At 33.6% G+C, this 21,356-nt stretch overlaps 1 protein-coding gene across 7 annotated transcripts in view; it reads right to left on the reverse strand.

Moving 5' to 3' along the window:
* The window catches only part of PRMT3 (protein arginine methyltransferase 3), a 134,286-nt gene that overhangs the window by 51,254 nt on the left and 61,676 nt on the right, over positions 1 to 21,356 (reverse strand). For all 7 annotated transcript variants that reach the window (XR_009055540.1, XM_057749758.1, XM_057749754.1 and 4 more), the window contains one exon: positions 5,812 to 5,890. Coding sequence is in view for 6 of the 7 variants with exons in the window: in XM_057749758.1 (XP_057605741.1) it covers positions 5,812 to 5,890 (79 nt within the window). In the remaining variant the exon portion in view is untranslated. The remainder of the gene's footprint in view (positions 1 to 5,811; positions 5,891 to 21,356) is intronic.

Here is a 21,356-nt window from a genome sequence, read left to right on the forward strand (position 1 = left end):
ATAAATTCATGGCTTTGACATCTGTGTCCTTCTCGATTCACTGCCCGGAATTCATTTGTCACTAGAACAGCTCACATGGTGAATAGATAAAGATGGGAAATCCTTTATCCCTTAGAAATGCCTCACAAACTTTTGGACACTAAAGGTTAAGACGGAGATGTATAAAGAAACAATTCCTAGTAAACACTAGCATCACTGCTTGTATATAAGTAACCAGAGAGAAAAAAGGTTTGAAAAGAAAGGAGATAATAAATAAATCAAAATAGACTGTCCTTTTCACAATATATGTGAACCATATGGAGAAAGACTTCAGTGAAATAATAGTCAGCAATAAAATAACTGACACGCATAAAGAGAAATGTACTACTATGCCACTAAGTCATCAAACAATTTGTGAGTTGAATAAGCTTAAAAAATTCATTTCAATTTATATAATAAGGTTATGTTAAAAATTAACTAATATTTATTTGGAAATTGGAACATTTTCTCAAAGTTAACTTATAGTGTTAATAGTGATTAGGCCCACACTGAAGCTTGGCTAGACTAAAATGTTGCAATATGCACTGAAAAATTATGATACGAAAAAAAGCAGAAGATGATACTACTGCAATTTCACTGAACAAAACAAAAAAAATGAATGTGGGAAAAAGATCTGAAGATGAGGAAGTACACAGTAAATTATGGAAATACTAAAGAAACCTCTAAGCAGTATGAGACAGTGTTAGTGGCTGATTACACTGAGATAAGTACTATACAAAAGGCAGGTAGTAATACAAGGATGCTTAAATGCATTTCAAAACTTTTATAAAGTATAAACATTAATACTAATCTCATGTTTACCAGCTATAACTCAGGAGGGGAATTAACATTTATTGAGCAACTATTTTATGTCAAGCATCTCATTTAGACCTTTGACTGATTCTATAAAGCTGGATTATAATCCTCATTTTTCAGATAAGGAAACTGAAATTCAGAAAAATGAAGTAACCTGCCCAAATTACTGGTCAGGGTATTTATTAACTCAAGGTCTGACTGCAAAATCTTTATGCTTTCCATTTATTCATGATGCCACATTTTATGCTTTTCAAATGGAAAAAAAGGAAAGAGGAACCCAACTATCTTGCAGTAAATGACCAGCTGTTGGTAAAGAAAGAGGAAGGAGAAAAGGGTTGAGAAAGTTTAGAGATTAATAAAATTTCAGGGCAAAGTGAGGAAAATGAAAAAGCCCAGCCTTACCCATTCCATCTGAGTAAAGGAATGCGGTGATAAGGCAAAGAAACACTAAAAAGGAGAGCAACCAGCAGAAATGGGGGAGGAGTCAGTAAACTCTACAGCTCAGCTTTCTACAGAGAGGGAAATCCTAAGAAAAGTATATTTGTAAACCTGGACTTTATAACAGAGGGAATTTCTTATTAGCACAGATCAAGTTTCCAATGCAAAACCTGAGAGAGACATCTATCAGGGTATATATTACATATCTGCCACTTTATGTTGCTGCCCCCTTCTGAACTATTTGTGAGACTTCCTTTGTTATGAGACAGGGCCTACTTTGCTCTACAGAAGCTGAAAACAAAAAAACCTAAAGCTTTCCCTCCCTCCTCACAAGTGAGGCATGAGCACATGACTTAGGCTCTACTAATGATATATATCTATGCAACAATTATGATTTTACAAAACTATTATCAGTTCTGAGGAAGTTTCAAAGCAACGAATTACTTCTTTACGCTCCTACAATTTCAATAAGTCTAATTCTGGAAGATGTCAACACAGATTACTTGACTAAGGTGGAGTCTGCCAGGCTTCTACATGGAAATTTACTCTTTTCTCTTTTGTAATTATTAGATATTTTGTGGGGAGATTCTTGGATATTAGGTAAATATTCCATTCTTAATCAAACTTTCAGATTATTCATTTATTTTACATATAAAAACTTTTTCAGTAGTTATGAAGATGGGCATGATTTTGCTCCTTAGTGCTAAGCCCTGGTCATATGATTATATAATATTTTGCCCAAACTCCCTTTTGTTTAGTATCAATATCATGATTTTTTTTTATTTGCCTGAATATCTTTTTTCACCCTTTTAACTTTTCTATATAATTTTGTTTTACATGTGTCATTATAAAGTGCACAAAATTGGGTTTTCTCTTGTGATCCAATTTGAAATTCTTTTTCATTTAATAAATGAATTTAGCCCATTTACATTATTGATATGAGAAGGTTTTCTTGTTCATAACTCTAACATTTTATATTATTCTGTATCTTTAGCTTTTGTTTTATTTTGTTTTTTAAGTAGTTCAACTACATGTTTTTTTTGCTTTTTTCCCAAGCATTAATTCTGTTATTTACGAAGCTTGCCTTTTTGTTCTAGTAGCTAACTTTATAATTACAACCTTATAGAATATTTTTAGTTGTCTATTTTTAACAGTATTTACTAATCTCCTATCATAAGTAATGATAAAGTTAGTATATTTCCTTGTTTTTCTCCTTTCCTCTTCTTAACCACCCAATTATTTTTTTAATTACAAAGAGAGATGTATTGATAATACTAACAACAATTACAGAAGTAGGTATAAAGTTAGTACAGTCTTAATATATTTTTCAAAATAGCCAGAAATCAAATTATGTCATAATTCATTTGACCTAAATAAGGCAGAAGATGCTGCTTCATTTTTTTTTTAAAGTCACTTCTGTTGAGGTAAAATTTACATGCAGTAAAACTCACTCATTTTGCCCTTTTTGGTGTATAATTCTATGTAATTTGATAAATACATAGCTACACAATCACCCCGGCAATCAAGATACAGACAGGATCTATGACCACAAGCCTCACCATTCAATATTAATCAATAGTATCATTTTAATATTACCTTTGTAGTGCTAAATGTGCCTTAATGCTATTACTTGAGTTGTCAGCTTTAAATGATATCCCATAAATTCCTATTAAAGGTAAACCCATTTAAAGTACACACTTCCTTCCACCTACCTCCTGAATTTCCCTTCCAATTTTTGTGAGATGTGGTATTTGACACTTTCCGGGTATAAAACATTTACATTCTATGCAGTCATCCTAAAATGTACATTGGTTTTTGTCTTAATTCCTTCTAAAAAAAATACGCACTGGTCTCGACCTAACATTTTCTTGGTTTTCCTCCTGATTTCTTGGTTGGCTGGATGTAAAAAACTACAATTTCTGATACACAATTAGTAAGTCTTAACTAACAATAGTAGAAAGTAGTAAATCCACTTTCATTAACTTTACAAAACTTAAAAAAGTTTCTTTGTTATTTGCCCATGCCATGTGGCTTGTGGGATCTGAGTTCCCTGATCAGGGATTGAACCTGGGCCCATGGCAGTGAAAGTGCCGGGTCCTAACCACTGGACCTCCAGGGAATCCCCACGAAGCTTTATTTTTATTAGTGATAATAGTAGTAAATGAGTACCTCTAAAGTGCTATGGAATTGGTTGGTGATTAGAAGAATGAATACTCAAGTTAGTGGCTGACTGTATTTTATAAAGGCTTTACCCCATGCCACTATATAAAAAGTGAGACATAAACTGAACCTAGATTCATGTAAAAATAAGTTGTGGTCCCTTCATGCTTACATGGTCTTCAATGGTCCCCCTCTCTCATAATTCAATCATTCTTTCTAAAATCTTTACACTAATTGCTTAGTAAACCTTTCCTTCAGAAAAACATAAAAGAAAATTCTGTTCACAATAAAAGAATGAGCATCTAGATGATATTCATCAAGGTATACACAAAAGAGGCTAAACCACTTCATGTTACTCATTTCTGACTTCTACCTTTTTTGATTCTTTTAACAAGTAACATCCAACAGCACTGCTTAGGCAGTTAAATGTTGACGTCTCTTCAATATACTTCCAGATTATCTTAGTGCTAACAGCAGCTATACAAAAATATGGAAAGAGCTAGACTTATGAGCCTCCACTTTATCCCTCTGATGACGGGAAATATTCTGCCACTATTTCAGCTATAACCTCATTATTTACATGGCTGTGAGTTCTTAATGAATTTCATCAAGAATTCAATTTAAATGTATTAAGTTGCTGTCAGTCCTTCAGTAAGATCAATGAACACCACTTAGGGAGGTATGGAAACAGTTTTCTGAATCTTCCCTGCAACAGCTTCAAGGCAAGAATCAGATTCAATAAGAAGCACTTTAGTAAAGAAACAACAAGGCATAGTGAAAAGAACATGAATACTGGAGTCTGGCAGATGTGCGTTTAGGGAAAAAAAAAAAAATTCGAGGCTTAGACACTTAATATGTACCATCGAGGATACCTATGTTTCCAAAATCTCAAAGGGCTGCTGTGAGGATTACATGTAATAAGATAAATAAAGGTACAGCATATTATTTGGCAACTATTGGATAATCAAAGAATGGTACATAATATTAGTTTTTAGTCATTAAGTGCAGTTGTCATTAAAAAGCAAAACAAAACACTGCAGTTACTGAAAGATATAGCCAATTGTTGCAGGGTAAAATGTATCTAAAAATTCTAGCCAGGTTCTTATCAGAGATCAGAAGCATGGCTGGCTGCAGAAAAATATAGTGATAAAATGAGAGCCTTTTGAAAAACAAAGGCAATCTATTTAAACACTATTATCTCTTTTTTTATTTTTTATTTTTTTTGGGCACACAGGCTTAGTTGCTCCGCGGCATGTGGGATCTTCCTGGAGCTGGGATCGAACCCGTGACCTCTGCATTGGCAGGCAGATTCTTAACCACTGCGCCACCTAGGAAGCCCTAAACGCTATTATAAAAAAAAAACTCTGTACTGGAGAATTTTCTCTGTGCTTTATGTTTTGGCCTTACTGATTTTTACTGCCAAAGTAATTTCACAGAACATGGATGGGCAAGAGGCATAAGTATGATCAAGTGCTTTATGTCACCAGTTCAAAATGTATCCTCCTTTTCATCCACTTAAAATTTATATAACAGTTTTATCAACTGTACTCTGACCATGGAAATGATTTATTGATTCTGAAGCTTTGAGAAAGGGAAGGCTCAGGGAAAGGTGACTGAAGGGAGACAGATACCATTCAACTCAGTTTTAATGATTCACTGCAAGAAACACGTATGATGTTCTATGTTCCAGGAGCTGTGGAGCTCACTGAAGAGCCAAAGAGGAGCAAAACACAATCCTTGAGAACATTCCATTTGTATACAACTGTTCACAGTGGAAAGTCTGTAAAACCACAATCTCTCTCTGAGTATGTAGAGCTAATATGATTAGAAGCTCACCATGGACATGAAAAGGAAGCCTTCCAAATTTATTGGGATCTATTTAAAAACACTGATGGGGTATGCTGTGGTTTAAAAACCAAGCAGAAACCATTCACTATTTAAATGTTCTTGCTAAATCACTAAGAAGCCAGGTTTATACATTTAGTAAAGTCATGGAAAATTTGCTATCAAAGTGAATGATCGCCAACCTAGTATGAAACATTTGTTTGGAAAAACAAAACAAAACAAAATGTCTTAAAGATTAAAAATCAGTCTCTGTTAGACTTTTATTTGAATATCAAAAAGCTTCCAAATCTAGTCCTTAGTATTTTTATTAAAAGTGTTCATGAGAATACCATTAACTTAGAGTCCTGCATATCTTATATAATGTTCTACCATCAAAAGTACACTAAACAAACGTCTTAAAGCTTCCTCTAATGGAAACATCTTTCATCTCTATTGGGAACTTTCTCAGTCATGCGTAGTTTATTTGAAATCCAAAGGTTCATTTGGTTCTGCCAGACCAAAATTAGATTACTAAAACTAGAATTTTATACTCACCCGATCCTCCGTTTGCCAAGTATTTGTTCTTTGCATAAAGGACAGAATCTAACATAGATTCAAAAAGAAGAAAATAGCCCTGTATAAAAAAAAGAAAAAATAGATTTTAGAAATATGCCACATCATCATATGCAGCTAAATTTAAACATATGGGCTAGTGTTTTAATGGAAAATACATTTTTTGTCTCTACCATATAATATTCTGCAGTTTGAAATTATTTTTTGCAGTAAATTCTCCACATAATAAACTATTAGAAAATCAGGCCAGGGAACAAAGTGGATCCAGAACATTTATTACAGTAGAATGTACTGAACCTTCTCTACCTGTGCTTCCACCTTCTAGACTAGTGTTTCTTCCGCATTGAAAGGAAACTTTCAGATAGAAATTGCTAATGTATCCTATAATTTCCTGCAATACTGCAATATTAATCTGGAGCAATAGTTCTTAACTAGATTTTGCCCTTGGAGGATAGTTTTGATTGTCACAACTGAGAGGGGGTAATGCTGATAAACGTCCTTCACGCCACAGGACGGCCCCCACAACAGAGAAATGTCTGATTCCCAATGTCTACAGGGCTAAGGCTGAGAAACTCAGGTCTAGAACATCTTTTCCCAAGATGTTTCTTGCCCAAAGACATTCTCTTTGAAGAGTTAAAAAAAAGAAAAAAAAAAAGAAAAAGAAAAGGAGGGGAGAGGTGAGAAAGACCAGATGCTATATCCTCCTCATAGAGATTTATAACTCACATCAGCATATTAACAGTTCTGAGAAGTGTTATAGTAAAGAGGATGGTTGAACATATTCTAAACAAGCAGTATCCACTTTCTGACTTCTATTTAACATGTATCAACACCTTGCACAACTATGTTGTTTGAAATACATTTCATGAAACTCGGCCCCAGTGTACTCCGGATTCTGAACACTACTGACTCCTCCACCAAGAAAGGATAATCATAGCGCAAATGCAGATGATTTGCCACTACTAGTGTCAAAAACACAGTACACTCTAATAGTACGCTATCAGTTTATTACAGAAATGATAAAGTAATCATGAGAGATCAATGTCAGTTTCTGTCAGTCTTCTTCTGGAGCCCATCCCCCAATAGCCCTAAGTAGCAGGGAAAGGCAAGTGTCCAGCACAGTGCTTAGCATATAATACACCCTATTACTGCTAAGGGTAAACCAGTATGAATGTTACCTTCATGTCAGCATTCTAAATCAAAGCTGTTCTCACTCATTTGTTCTGTGCACAAATGACTGCCTAAGAGGATCAACATATAGCACAACGAACAAAAATGCTTTAAAAGTTTCTCTAGCAAAGGAAAAACTTGCAAACCCAGAATGGACAATCTTCCCAAGAGATTAACAGCAATTTTAAATTTATAGAAAATACAGCTCTCATGCTTGAATCACTTATAAAGGAACCTAATGAAATTGCTGTTAGCAACTGTACATCAGCATTTACCTTCTCCCCCCAACACACTAATTCACTGACAAGAAAATAACTGCCTACAAAAGACAGACTTAGCAACCAAACTGTTTTATTACTGTGTTTACATGAGGAAAATTAAGGATTTGGTGACATAATTCATGTAGATCTATGCACACATATGCTTATAAATAAGTATTCATCAGTTGATTAAGGTGAATTATAATTTTTGCCAAAAAAATTATTTAAAGAGGAGCCATCTATTTACCTAACTAACAGGAAAAAGATCAGCTGGTAAAACATGTTAATAGATTGGGGAAAAAACGGTCCTTATTTGCAAGATTGTTGCATGTTAAAACATTAAAATCAAATCAAATCACATTTTCACACAAACTGAGTATTCATTATAGTCCAATCTTTTTTGGAAAGGGGCAAAAAATATATTGTGTTACTGATTTGGCACTGTGTCAAACTGTTTCTAGTATTATTCTCTCAAAGTAGTTAAATCTAAGTATTTTCCCTCTGTAAGTTCAAACTTTATCTTACTTTCACATACTACAAGCAAACCAAAAAACCCTTCGATCAATAACTAAAAGTAGCTTCTCCTAGCAATAGACGCTTGTCTATTGCATTTAAGATAAAGTTACTATTAGCCATTCATCTGAGATTAAATTACACCATATTTTTAAATCAGTACTATGGTCAATACAAATAGAACCAACTTAGAAGGTGGACTCCTGGATTTAAATCCTAGAGAGGCTCCTTTCTCTACGTGACCTTGGGCAGAGAAACAGAGACTCAAAGACGTTAAGTGATGACAACAATGCCGTGAGAACTAAATATGTTAATACGCGTAAAAGGGTTTGGAACAGTAAATCTTAGTTTAACTAAAAAAATTAAGAGCTACTTATTCCTTTTTTTTTCTTCCAGGAGTCACTTCTTTTTTTGAGACTAGCCACATATGTATGTGTATGTGCATACAAAATAAATAAATAAATAAATAAAAAACCCTTCTTTAAAATGTTTGAAATGTCTTTAAAATTAAGAAAAAAAATTTAAGCCCAATCAAAACAATTTTACCAGGTTGGCCAAATTAGTGCCGATTCCAACTTTAAGATTCTTCTTGAAAAGATAGAGAGATTTGCTTCGCTGGGCCAAAAAAACTGATTTTACTTAATCCTCTGAACTCTGGTATTTGTACTTCAGACTTTTTTATACTGCTTCCATTTAAAATAATAAACACCAATAAGCACTTTTCCACATACCCCATAACGATCACCTTAGCTAAGATCAGAATCCTGATCAAACAATATTAAAGAGAGTTTCTAAGGTTCTGACTATTTAACAATGTAATTTGCACATTAGAGAAATCAGTACTAGCGAGGGTGTCATACAGCTGAAAAAATAATACTGGACAATTTTCCGATCCCCTCGTAAACACTGGCCTTAAGATTCAAGTCCCAATGCTGCTAACTAAACTCAACGCGAGATAGCGTGCAAACAAACAGAAGAAAGATAATCATCCCTGGCAGCAAAAACAGCCTCTCAGAAATGCCATGTCTTTACTTCCTATTTTTTAGAGTCAGCCAACATTGTCAGGTCAGAGAGTTTCTGAAAGCAAATAATCAAACGTTTTTGTTGATACATGTAAAAGATTTAGCAGAGGGCCTGGCACAGAGTGAACACATAAAACCTATAAAAGACCATATCGTATGACTCTAATTTGGCAGAAGGCATCACATGGGATCAGCTACCATGGGGTAGAATTGGGCTAAAACGGATCAAAGCAGAAGGCTAAAGCAAGTCCTTCTTCTTTCATCTTTTCCTAATCCATTTTTTCCCATCCTTTCTCTCTCTTCATTGGTGTACAATTTAAAAATAATACTTTATACCTATTTCTGATAATAACTTCTCAATTCCATAGCCAGATATTTCTTGTATTTGACAAGACTTCTATTCTGTCAAAGCAGTTTCTAAACTTTAGGTTAAAGAATATCTAAACTAGCAAATCAGTAGAAAAGCATTGCTTCAAAACAAGAATAGATTACACATACTCATAATAAGTCTACCTACTAAACATGCCACATTGTGATTATGATTATGATTATGATTTTGGCCCTGTCGGGGGGCTTGTAGGATCTTAGTTCCCCTACCAGGGATTGAACCTGGGTCCCAGCAGTGAAAGCGCTGAGTCCTAACCACTGGACCACGAGGGAATTCCCAAGCCACATTATTTAATACTCAATGAAGACTGACAATTTTACTTGTCATTTTTCACTTAGTATCCAGATATCTGCTCAACTATTACCTCCAAAGGGATTTTCCTGATGTTTCCACATAAAATATCTTCTTTTTTCCCCACCAAGCTCCGTCTCTTTATCCTGCTTTGTACTCTATCACAGCACTTAAAATCGGTTATTTTAAATTGCTGTTTTGCTTTCTAAAATTAAAATTCTCGAATAATAATAGTCATGAAAATTGTCAAAGTTCATAGTATTAAGTGCTTTTTTATGGAATATCTTATTTCATTCTTCCCTAAAGCACATTATTGTTATTTCCATTTAACAAATGAGGAAATCAGGCTTAGAAATGTTAAATAACCTAAAACCATAAGACAAAAAAAAAAAACTGCTCATAGTCACCGAAACAGTTAACAATTCAGAATTTGAACCTTGGTCTATCTGACTACAGAGGTCAAGTTCTGAATAACTATTCTATGTTGCTTCTTAAATTGATTTACCTGATTCAAAATAAGCCTTGGTATTTGTATTATATTACATTTGTAATTAAGGACTCAGGTGCTCTGAAATAAAAAATTCCCATACAGCATATTAAACAAGATTAGGACTTACAATACAGGTATCTCATTAATAATATTTCCGAGTGAAAGCTTAGTTGGCAAGTGGCTGTTTAGCCACCATTCACTGTGAAAAATATTACTTTAGAAAATCAATGAATATACTAGAATATATGTAGAAACAAAACTTAACATCTGTGAGATAAATTAAAATGTCTAGTTAAAAATATTAGCAGATAAAAAGATTTATATATGGATTGCTTGTGGTTATTGTCCTTTCTCTCAACTTTCCACTTTGCTAAACTTCATTTTACTATAGGCTCCCTATGTGATAGAACAGGCTTTAATTTCCTGGGAATTTTCCTTGGTTCTGAACCAAGTCATTTATTACTGATATCAGAATGCTTTGCTCCAAATGCCCTGCTCATCTGCAGTGTAATTCAGACTGTAATTTCACAGGCTGCTGCCTCACCTGTAGGGGTGCCATCTGGAAGAGAATTATACCCAAATACTTTCTCCCATGATGCTCATGGGGCACTCTTCTTCCCAAATTGACATTCACTTTTTAAAATTAAAATCTGCATTTACACTTCAAAAATTAATGACTACAAAAGGAACAAACTGGATCAAATCTGGAACTAGAAGAATCATTAAAATTATTCACTGAAATAGGAACCTTATTTCAAAATGCCTGCTCATAATATCTTCTTGGAATAGATAAATTAATGATAAAAGAAACTTGTGATACCTTCAGAATAAGGTGCTTCTCTTGCCTAATTCTTTTTTCCAGTTCAAATAACTGAATTATTGATACACCCGTAGGTAGAATTAACTATTTAAATAAGTGAGGCAAGGGGAAGGCAACAATAAAAGGAAGAGTTAATGTGTAGAAAGTCTAGTGACAATCAATAATCTGGATTTATTTAAAGATAAAAAATAAAGATTTCTTTTCAAATATTTAAAGATTACTTTCGACAAATAAACAAACCTATGAAATCTAATCTTGAATTCTTAGTACATTTCTGAAGCATAATAAATATTTGATGACATTTTTTTCAGTACTCCTCGTACTTCTATAAGATTTATTATAGACAGAATTTTATCCAATGTGACTGGGACTAGCAGTCAGTTAACTGAAAACAATACTTTTTGAGTAAAAACATACAAATGTAAATTTGTTTACCAATATTACCAATATCCACTTGCCAACTGGAAAATTCTTGAATCCTATAATTCCCACCCTCACTCCTAGTCCTTCACAATTGTTTTAGTGCTTTATTTTACAGTTTTTTCTTATAATATTGTTCAATAGTTTATGCTAATATTAACTGGTTCTTCATAAATAAGTAAGCAAACATATACAGTAAGCTCTTGGTAAACATATAATCCAACTGACAGGAGCAGAAGATGAGCAGCACACTAGAGGTACCTTATTAGCCTAAGTATTCAGGTAGCCATAGGACTCTAGCAGGTGATACATAGAAAGAATGCAAAACAAGATTAATTTGGTGAATGAAAAGCAGGTTGGTTAGGAAGCTTCAATTGTACATGCATGTGACAAAGTATACTGTCATGATGTCACCTTTTAAGGAAAACCTTCCTTGATGTCTCAGACTAGGTCAGATGGCCTTTATAATATCATCTAAGTTGAAGTATGAGTTATTACCAATGCATAGAAATAAGAACTAAAACAGGGTTTCTCAACCTTGGCACTACTGACATTTTGGGCCAGATAATACTTTCTTGTAGGGGCTGTTCTGTCCATTGTAGGAGATTTAGCAGCACTCTCCCCCAGTTCCTATTTCTCCCGACCTGTTGTAACCTAAAATGTTTCCAAGACATTTCCCATTGCCCATATATCCCGGGGGCAAAACTGGACACACTCCCTCCACCGTTGAGAATCACTGCTCTAGAGATATCACAAAAATAATTAGATAAGCATTTTCTCCTAATCTACAGTGCTCTCTGCCAGAAATGTACCAAACTTAAGATTTTACAGGATGTGCCCAATCTTGTCTGATCTTGGAAGATTTAAAGGATGTAAAAGAACCTTTATTTACATCACTATTATAATGGCCTTAGACACTGAACATCTAAATTGCAGAGTTTTTTCAGTGATTCCCAAGACTGTGACTTGACTCTCTCATCTTAAAATGTGCCAATGCTAACCATTTTATTTATCACAAATACAATAAGGAAGTTACATGAAAATTTTAAAGTAATTATGTAAAACACTTCTGTGTAAGGTACTTTCCTTACTATTAACTCTACAGGAACAGAGACAGATTACATTACACTCACACACCTGCAAAAACGCAAGGCAGCTGATGACATCAAGCAACAAGAATATCTGTATCCTTTGCATTCATTTGCCATTAAACGGGTAAAAAACAATGTTGCTTTGAACATGAACACAGACATCTTTGTTCAATGTTTTATGTACTTGGTTAAATTTCTAGATTAAAGGATATGCACATTTAAAATTTTTTATCTGTCATCGAACTGCCCCACAGAAAGACTATGACAATTTTTACTACAGAACTACATGAGTGGGACTTCCTAGGTGGCGCAGTGGGTAAGAATCCGCCTGCCAATGCAGGGGACACAGGTTCGCTCCCTGCCCCAGGAAGATACCACATGCCGCGGAGCAACTAAGCCCGTGCGCCACAACTATTGAGCCTGTGCTCTAGAGCCCGTGAGCCGCAACTATTGAGCCCATGTGCCGCAACTACTGAAGCCCATGCGCCTGGAGCCCGTGCTCTGCAACAAGAGAGGCCACCGCAATGAGAAGCCTGAGCACCACAAGGAAAAGTATCCCCTGCTCGCCGCAACTAGAGAAAGCCCATGTGCAGCAATGAAGACCCAACACAGCCAATAAAATAAATAAATAAATAAAAAATAAAAAAATTTAAAAAACAAAACAAAAAGAACTACATGAGTAGGTATGAAGTTATATATACACATCCATGTTAGAAAAGGACTAATAAATTTGCATTAAAATTTAGAACCGCTGTTCATCAAAAGGCATCAAAAGAAAAATAAGTCACAGAGTTTGAAAATATAACACACACACACACACACACACACATTTATAAGCAAGAAAAATGCAGTCCATCCAAAAGAAAAATGGGCAAAAAAAATTATATGTAGTTACTTCACGAGCCAGGAAATCACCAATAACTATATGCAGAGATGATGAACCTCATTAGCGATTCAAACACAAGGAGACTACCAAATGACTACCAGACTGGCAAAATTAAAAAAAATTATGCAATATCCAGTGTTGGCAAATCTATGGGGCGATGAGGTAAAAATACTTTGATCCATCCCCTCTTCCCTTACTTCCTTCCTGCTCTTATTTTATTTTTTGAAGTATAGCTGATTTACAAAGTTGTGTTAGTTTCAGGTGCACAGCAAAGTGATTCAGTTATTTATACATGCATGTATATTCTTTTCAGATTCTTTTCCCTTATAGGTTATTAGAAGATACTGAATATAGTTTCCTGTGTAACAAAATAGGTCCTTGTTATATACATATTTATATTGTATATAGTAGTGTGTATATGTTAATCCCAAACTCCCAATTTATCACTCCCCCATTCCCCATTGGTAACCATAAATTTGTTTTCTATGTCTGTTGAGTCTATTTCTGTTTTGTAAATAAGTTCGTTTGTATCCTTTTTTTAGATTCCACATGTAAGTGATCACATGATATTTGTCTTTCTCTGACTTACTTCAGTTAGTATGACCATCTCTAGGTCCATCCATGTTGCTGCAAATGGCATTATCTCATTCTTTTTTATGACTAATATTCCATTGTGTATATATATACATATATATATATATATATATATATACACACACTACATCTTCTTTATCCATTCATCTGTTGATGGACCTTTAGGTTTCTTCCATGTTTTGGCTATTATAAACAGTGCTGCTGGAATTAGTTTTCTCCAGATATATGTCCAGGAGTGGAACTGTTGGATCATATGGCAATTCTATTTTTAGTTTTTAAGGAATTTTCATACTGTTCTCCACAGTGGCTGTGCCAATTTACATTCCCACTAACAGTGTAGGAGGGTTCCTTTTTCTCCACACCCTCTCCAGCATTTATTATTTGTAGACTTTTTAATGACGGCCATTCTGATCAGTGTGAGGTGATACCTCACTGTAGTTCTGATTTGCATTTGTTAAAATAATTAGCAATATTGAGTACCATTTCAGGTGCCTGTCAGCCATTTGTATGTCTTCTTTGGAGAAAGATACATCTGTATTTCCAAAACAATATTCCAATCCTGTACCATGATTGAAAAAAATCATTAACTATAACTGGAAATTCTACTCTTAAAAATACAACTAAATTACTTGCTAAAAACTTGCTTTTTTTTTAAGCTTTTCATTGGAATATAATTGCTTTACACTGTTGTGCCAGTTACTAGCACTTCTATTAAAGAGAACTAATTAAGTTACACTTATATATAACGTGGTGGTCCTACAAAACTCATAAATTAAAGATATTTGAGGTTACAGAAAAGATGAACTCTATTAACAGTATGATTTAGGGCTTGAAGAACAAGATCTCATTCCATTTCCTGCACCAATGCATTTGGGAGCCCCTGATCCTCTAAGTACAACATATACACCAGAAGGAAGAAAAAAAAGAGTATCTAGTTAGATGCATCAGTAAGCTGGCTTTCATGTTGAGAGCCATTTGCTAAAGCTAGTAAACAAACATGGGAAAACAGGAGATAAAACCCATGGTTCAGCCAAAGTGAGGAATATAAGAGGAAACTGTCCCAAACAACAAAGCAGAGACAACCAAATATATTTACAGAGTAAATGTAAACTTAAAATCTCACCTGCTGCCACCCCGCTCCCTCCCGACAACCCAGTTTAGAACCTTGGAGCTGGGTGGTCAAACACATACTTCCTCCTCACCCCCCACCCCACCTCCAATAATTCTTAACATAAGCCAGTCCTTGTGCAAATTTACAACCCTAATTTACAATGTCCAGGTGGCAGGAAAAACCTCAATAATTTAAGTGATTCTGCAACATACTCTGTTGTTAAAACCATGAAGAAACAGGTATTCTCATACTACCTGTTGGTAAGAAAGCAGAATGGTAAGGTAAGTGCTGAGGAGAATTTGGCAAAAACTGTTATGACTGCATGTGCATGAACCCTTTGACCCATCAATCCCACTTCCAGGAATATGAAATGAAATAAGTACAAGAATATTCAATACAGTTACTATCAGTTATTACAGCAAAAGAATGACAGAAATTTAAATGAGTGTTAGTTACATACATTATATTTATGTATACAATGGAGTAATATATAGCCATAGAAAGGAATGAGGAGTATCTCTCTATAATGATAATGAGTGATGGCCAAGATAAAATTTTAAATTTAAAAAGCAAAGCATAGAACAATGCATAGAACAGGTTAACTCTGCATAACACGGGGTGAAAATACAAATATATACATATCCAATATTTTTTTAGTAAACCAAAAGCATTTAAAAATGTTATCTATTCACTAAGGGACAAAAGGAATGGAGACACATAATTTTTTTGTAATTAAAACAAAATTAAACTAAAAAAAGAAAAAGAAGCAATTCCCCCCAGTTGAATAAAAAGGAAATAAATTTGATTTTATGTCGAGTTGGTTACATAACCAGAGGAGAATAATTACTTCAAGTAACTTTAAAACACAGTATTTAGACTGTGTATTTCTCATGAGATATATTCTAGGACAAAAGAAAATATAAAGAAATCATAAACGGCATTACAAAACTTATTGTTAGTCATAAAATTGATATAAAATTTTTGAAACTACTATAGGTATATTATATGATAAAGCAAATAAGCAATTATTATTTTAAGAATCAAGATTTTCTGCATAGAAGAGATACAGTACAAAATTAAAGACTCTAAGTAAAAATTCCATAATCTTAAATTGGAAATATCAGTGTAAACTCATAATTTTTTTAATATTACAAAAATAGCTATATCTGTCCACTAAGACCAACATACAGCCAATGGCAGTCCAGTAGCAATGAGCACTTCTAGAACTCAGACTGTGATCTCTATATACCATCCTCCAATGAAAGAAACCAGGATTCATTGATTCCAAGTTTAGGCAGTATAAAATGACTATAAAATATCTTATAGCACCAGAAAGTATAATCTGAAACATAAACACACTTATATTTTTTGTTTTTCATTATTATGTTGAGGACAACTAGGAATTGTTAAAGGGATATAAGAGGCAAGTTCAAATGTCTGTCATTAGCTAAAAATAGGCCAACTGGTACACCAAAAATATTAATTACAATGGTTCAAAATACATCAAATGTTAAAAATTCATGAGTTCACAATGACAATAAAAACCAAAAAAATCCCTTTAAAAAATGCTAGAGAAACAATTCATTATTCTGAAAATGGTAAGTAGAAAATATCCAGCATTTATCCTCTTTTTCCTATATAAACCATAATTCATAACCAAATATTTGATGAAAGTACTAAGGAATAACTTCAGCTAACAAATAAAGAATGATATAATTAGAATATCACAATTTTATAACTTCTAATGAAATAATGAATCTAAGAAATCATTTTCAGTGAATTCTAAAATCTTTAAGTCAAAGGCTGACAGGGAACTTTATAATAAGAAGATTAGGCTGACAACTCCAAAAGCAACGATTAATCTCAACATAATTGAGACAGCCAGATACTAAGAGTCCGCTGACTCAATGCAATAGAAACTAACCACAACCACACAGGAAGTATTCTGGTGGGGGAAAACCCCTTGAATTTGTTAATCCTCTGTTTCTCAACCTTGTATTTCAAGCTTACAAGAAACACAAGGCATAGAAAAACATGTTATGACACCATGAGGATGTAATCATCAAAATCCAGAATGTGGAAAATTCTACAGGACAAATGGTCCAGCTTCTTCAAGAATGGCATTTAAAAAAAAGAGAGAAAGATGAATCTATAGAAGAAGAGATTTTAGACTTGATACCAAGAGCGTGATGCATAAAAATAAAAACTGATAAACTGTATTAAAAACTTTTGCTGTGCAAACAATTCCATTAAGAGGACTAGTTACAAAGTGGGAGAAAATATTTGCAAACTACATATCCAATAAAGTACTACTAAAAAGAACTATCAAACACCGAAAAAACAATCCAATTAGAAAACGAATAAAAGACAGAAACACACATTTCACTGAAGAGGAGATACACAGCAAATAAATATATGAATAGATATTTCACATCATAGGCCATCAGGGAAGTGCAAATTAAAAGCACAATGAGATTATCACTACATATCTATCAGAGTAGCAACAACAGGAGATGCTGGCAAGGATATGGAGAAACTGGATCACCTATATGTTGCTAGTAGGAATATAAAATAGTACAGCCCCTCTGGAAAATATTTGACAGTTTCTTTTAGAACTAAACATACAATTACTACATGACTAGCAATTATACTTTTGGGCACTTATCTGAAAGAAAGGAAAACTTTTGTTCACAAAAACCTATACACAAATATTCATACAGCTTTATTTGTAATAGCCCCAAGCTGGATGTCTTTCAAAAGACAGATGGTTAAACCAACTGTGGTACATCCATACCATCGAATAATACTCAGAAATAAGGAACACACTCTTGACATGTGCCATAATTTGGATGAATTTTCAGGGAATTATGTTAACTGAAAAAAGCCAATCCCAAAAGGTCACATACTGTATGATTCCATTTACACAGCATTCTTGAAATGACAAAATGACAGAAAGAAAAGATTAGTGGTTGCCACAGGTCAAGGCTGGGATTGGACAAGGGAGGTGCGCATGGCCATAAAATGACAACAGGAGGGCTCTTGTAGTGATGGAACTGTTCTGTACATCAGTGATATCAATATCAGTATCCTGGTTGTGCCACTGCATGACAGTTTTTCAAGATGTCATTATTGACAGAAACTGGATAAAGAGTACAAGGAACCTCTGTATAATCTTTTACAATTACATGTGATAATCTACAATTATCTCAAAACAAAAAGCTTAACTAAAGATTTACGAAACAAATTAATCAAATGCAATACGTAACCCAGACCCTGACTCAAATCAAATGTAAATAAAATAAAATTCATGAAACAATTAGGGAAATGTGAACACAGGCGAAATAGTAAGAAATTTTTAAATATAGAATTGTGACTACATCAATAATTTTGTTTGGCTTAACAATGAATGTATAATGAACATACATTTTTAGAAGTCCTTATCAGTAAGAGCAAAAAACCAGTGTGGAGACAGATAAAACAAAAATGGCAAAGTGGTGATAACTGTTCAGTTGGGTGATGGGTACATCAGACTCATTAAAACATTCATTCAATATTTTTAACATCGAAAAGTTTCTCCAGTAAATTGTTTACCCAGGCATCAAAGGATTTTCTACACATAAAGTTCCCTGGAAAATACACAGCGCAACATCAAATAGTACTAAACACTCAAACAAGAACCAAACACCATGAATGAGAGCCAATAGAAACAAAAGTTGCAAAGCAGACCTGCAAAAATGAGATACTGTAATTAAAAACACAAAATATAAAATAAGAATGTTCATGATTCATAATTAAAAGAGGCTTGAAGATAATAACAAACAAAACTTTAGAACCAAAGAATATTAAAAAAAAAAACAAAAACAAAAAACAAAAACAATCCAATTAAAAAATGGGCAGAAGACTTGAACAGACATTTTTCCAAAGACGACATACAGATGACTAACAGGTACATGAAAAGATGTTCAATATTGCTAATTATTAAAGAAATGTGAATTAAAACCACAATGAGATATCACTCACACCTGTCAGAATGGCTATCATGAAAAAGGCTACAAATAACAAATGTTAGAGAGGATGTGGAGAAAAGCACACTCATGCACTGTTGGTGGGAACGTAAACTGGTGCAGCCACTGTGGAGAACAGTACAGAGGTCCCTTAAAAGACTAAAAATAGAGCTATAATATGACCCAAGCAATTCCACTCCTGGGTATATATCCAGAAAAAACAAAAACACTAATTCAAAAAGATATATGCACCCCAATGTTCACAGAAGCACTATTTATAATAGTTAAGACATGGAAGCAATCCAAGTGCCCATCACGAAATGACTGGCTTAAGAATATGTGATACACACACACACACACAGAGGAATATTACTCAGCCATAAATTAATGAATACTACTATTTGCAGCAATGTTGGATGGACCTAGAGAATTTCATGCTTAGTGAAATAAATCAAAGACAAATACTATACAATATCATTTATATGTGGAATCTAAAAAATAACAGGAATGAAGATTTATGCAAAACAGAAACAGACACACAGATATAGAAAACAAACTTGTGATTACCAAAGTGGACAGGGAAAGGGGAAGGACAAATTAGAGGTATGGGATTAACATACAAACTACTATGTATCAAACAGAATAAGCAACAAGGATATACTACAGAGCACATGAATTATACCCATTACTTTATAATAACCTATAACAATATAATCTGCAAAAATCCTGAATCACTTGCTGTACACCTGCAACTAACACAATATTGTAAATCAACTACACTTCAATTAAAAAAAAAAACCTAGAAGTTTAAAAAAAAGGAAATAAAAAACAATGGATAAGTTTAACAGATTATTAAAAGTAACTTCAGAAAGAATTGGTGGACTGAACTGAAAAAATTATTCAGAGTGCAGTCCAGAAAGCCAAAACATTAGAAAATAAGAAAAGTGAAGAGGCATGGAAGATGGAGAAGTTTAATAAACATACAATGGTAATTCTAGAAAGGTTTATTAACCAAGATACAAAAAACTCAAACCATAAAGAAGTTTGATAAATTTGACACACAAAAATTAAGAATGTCTATTCATCAAATCATATCAAAAAACAGTGAACCGACAAGCCACACACTGCCAACAAACATAACTGATAGAGAATAATGTATCTCTCAAGACAAGGTAGGCTACCCTGTATTAACAAACAACACCCAAATAATCACCTAAAACAAAAAAAGATTTATTTCTGGTATTACAGGCTGACAAGAGGCACTGCTTATTATAATCACTCAGGGAGGCAGGCAAGTCACAGGGCCACGTCTAACTTCAAAAGAGACAGAAGGATAAATTCTATTATGTGCCCAGAAACAAGCAGAAGCAAAAGATATTAGAATAGCCCTAGTAACAGCCTGGTAACTAGAATAAATAAGAAACTCTTTCAGAAAAATAATAAAAAGACAAACATCCCAAATACAATGATAATTAAAAGAACAGAAATTTCATAGAAGACAATGCCAAAATGAGCTGTAAACTCATTTAAAACTGTTCTTTTTTTTTAGTTCCTAAATATTTATATATAACTGCACTCTAGAATTTCCCTCCCAAATTACATAAAGAAATGAGCAAAAATTGGCAATTAAAAACAGTCACAATAATACTGTTTATCTTGAGAACATATATGCAATGAGTTGTATCTGCTTGGCTATAAAAAGGGTGAGATTTCTTTCTGTCTTTGTATCTCTTAGCAGATTGCCAGTGATGCACATCATATTCTGGTTTAATGTTTATTTAATAAAATAAAATTTATTTAAAATTGTGTTCTTTCTCTTTTTAACAATATAGTCACAACAGAACTGAACCAGAAAAGAGAAAATAACAGCAAAACTGACTTCCATAATAAGAAGAAAAAAACCCATAAAATGTATATTCTTCAGGAGTTTTGTGGTTCCACAATTAAGAGGGTCCCTTAGAGCACCTAGTCAGCCTTAACACAGATAACAAGTACCAGTGCCTCTGTTTTTTTAATGGTAGGTTAATTCTAAAATATGGTAGCATTTGGGTTTTTCTTTTAATAACAGCATTTCAGAATACAGTGATACTTAGAAATATTTTTAAAAATCACTTAAATCAGTACTTAGAAATATAAGACTCAAATGCAAAATATTAGAAGATGAAACTCTGAAAATCAATGATCTAAGCTTCAATTTAAAGAAGCTAGAATAAAAGCAGTAAATCAAACTCTAAAAGAGTAGAGGGAAATAATAAAGATTAAAGTCAGAAATAAATGCAATAGAAAACAAATGTATGATAGAAAAAAAGTCAACAAAGCCAAAATTTGGGGTCTTTGAAAAGAGTAACAAATGATAAAGCCTTAGCAAAACTGATCAAGACAAATCACATGTAATTTCCTAATGAAACAGGAATTTCATTAAGGGAACAGATTAGGCCTCGGATATATTCTTCCTTTTATTGGATAG

The sequence above is a fragment of the Hippopotamus amphibius genome, chromosome 9 (genome assembly GCF_030028045.1).
Source record: "Hippopotamus amphibius kiboko isolate mHipAmp2 chromosome 9, mHipAmp2.hap2, whole genome shotgun sequence".
In the NCBI taxonomy this organism is placed as follows: Eukaryota; Metazoa; Chordata; class Mammalia; order Artiodactyla; family Hippopotamidae; genus Hippopotamus; species Hippopotamus amphibius.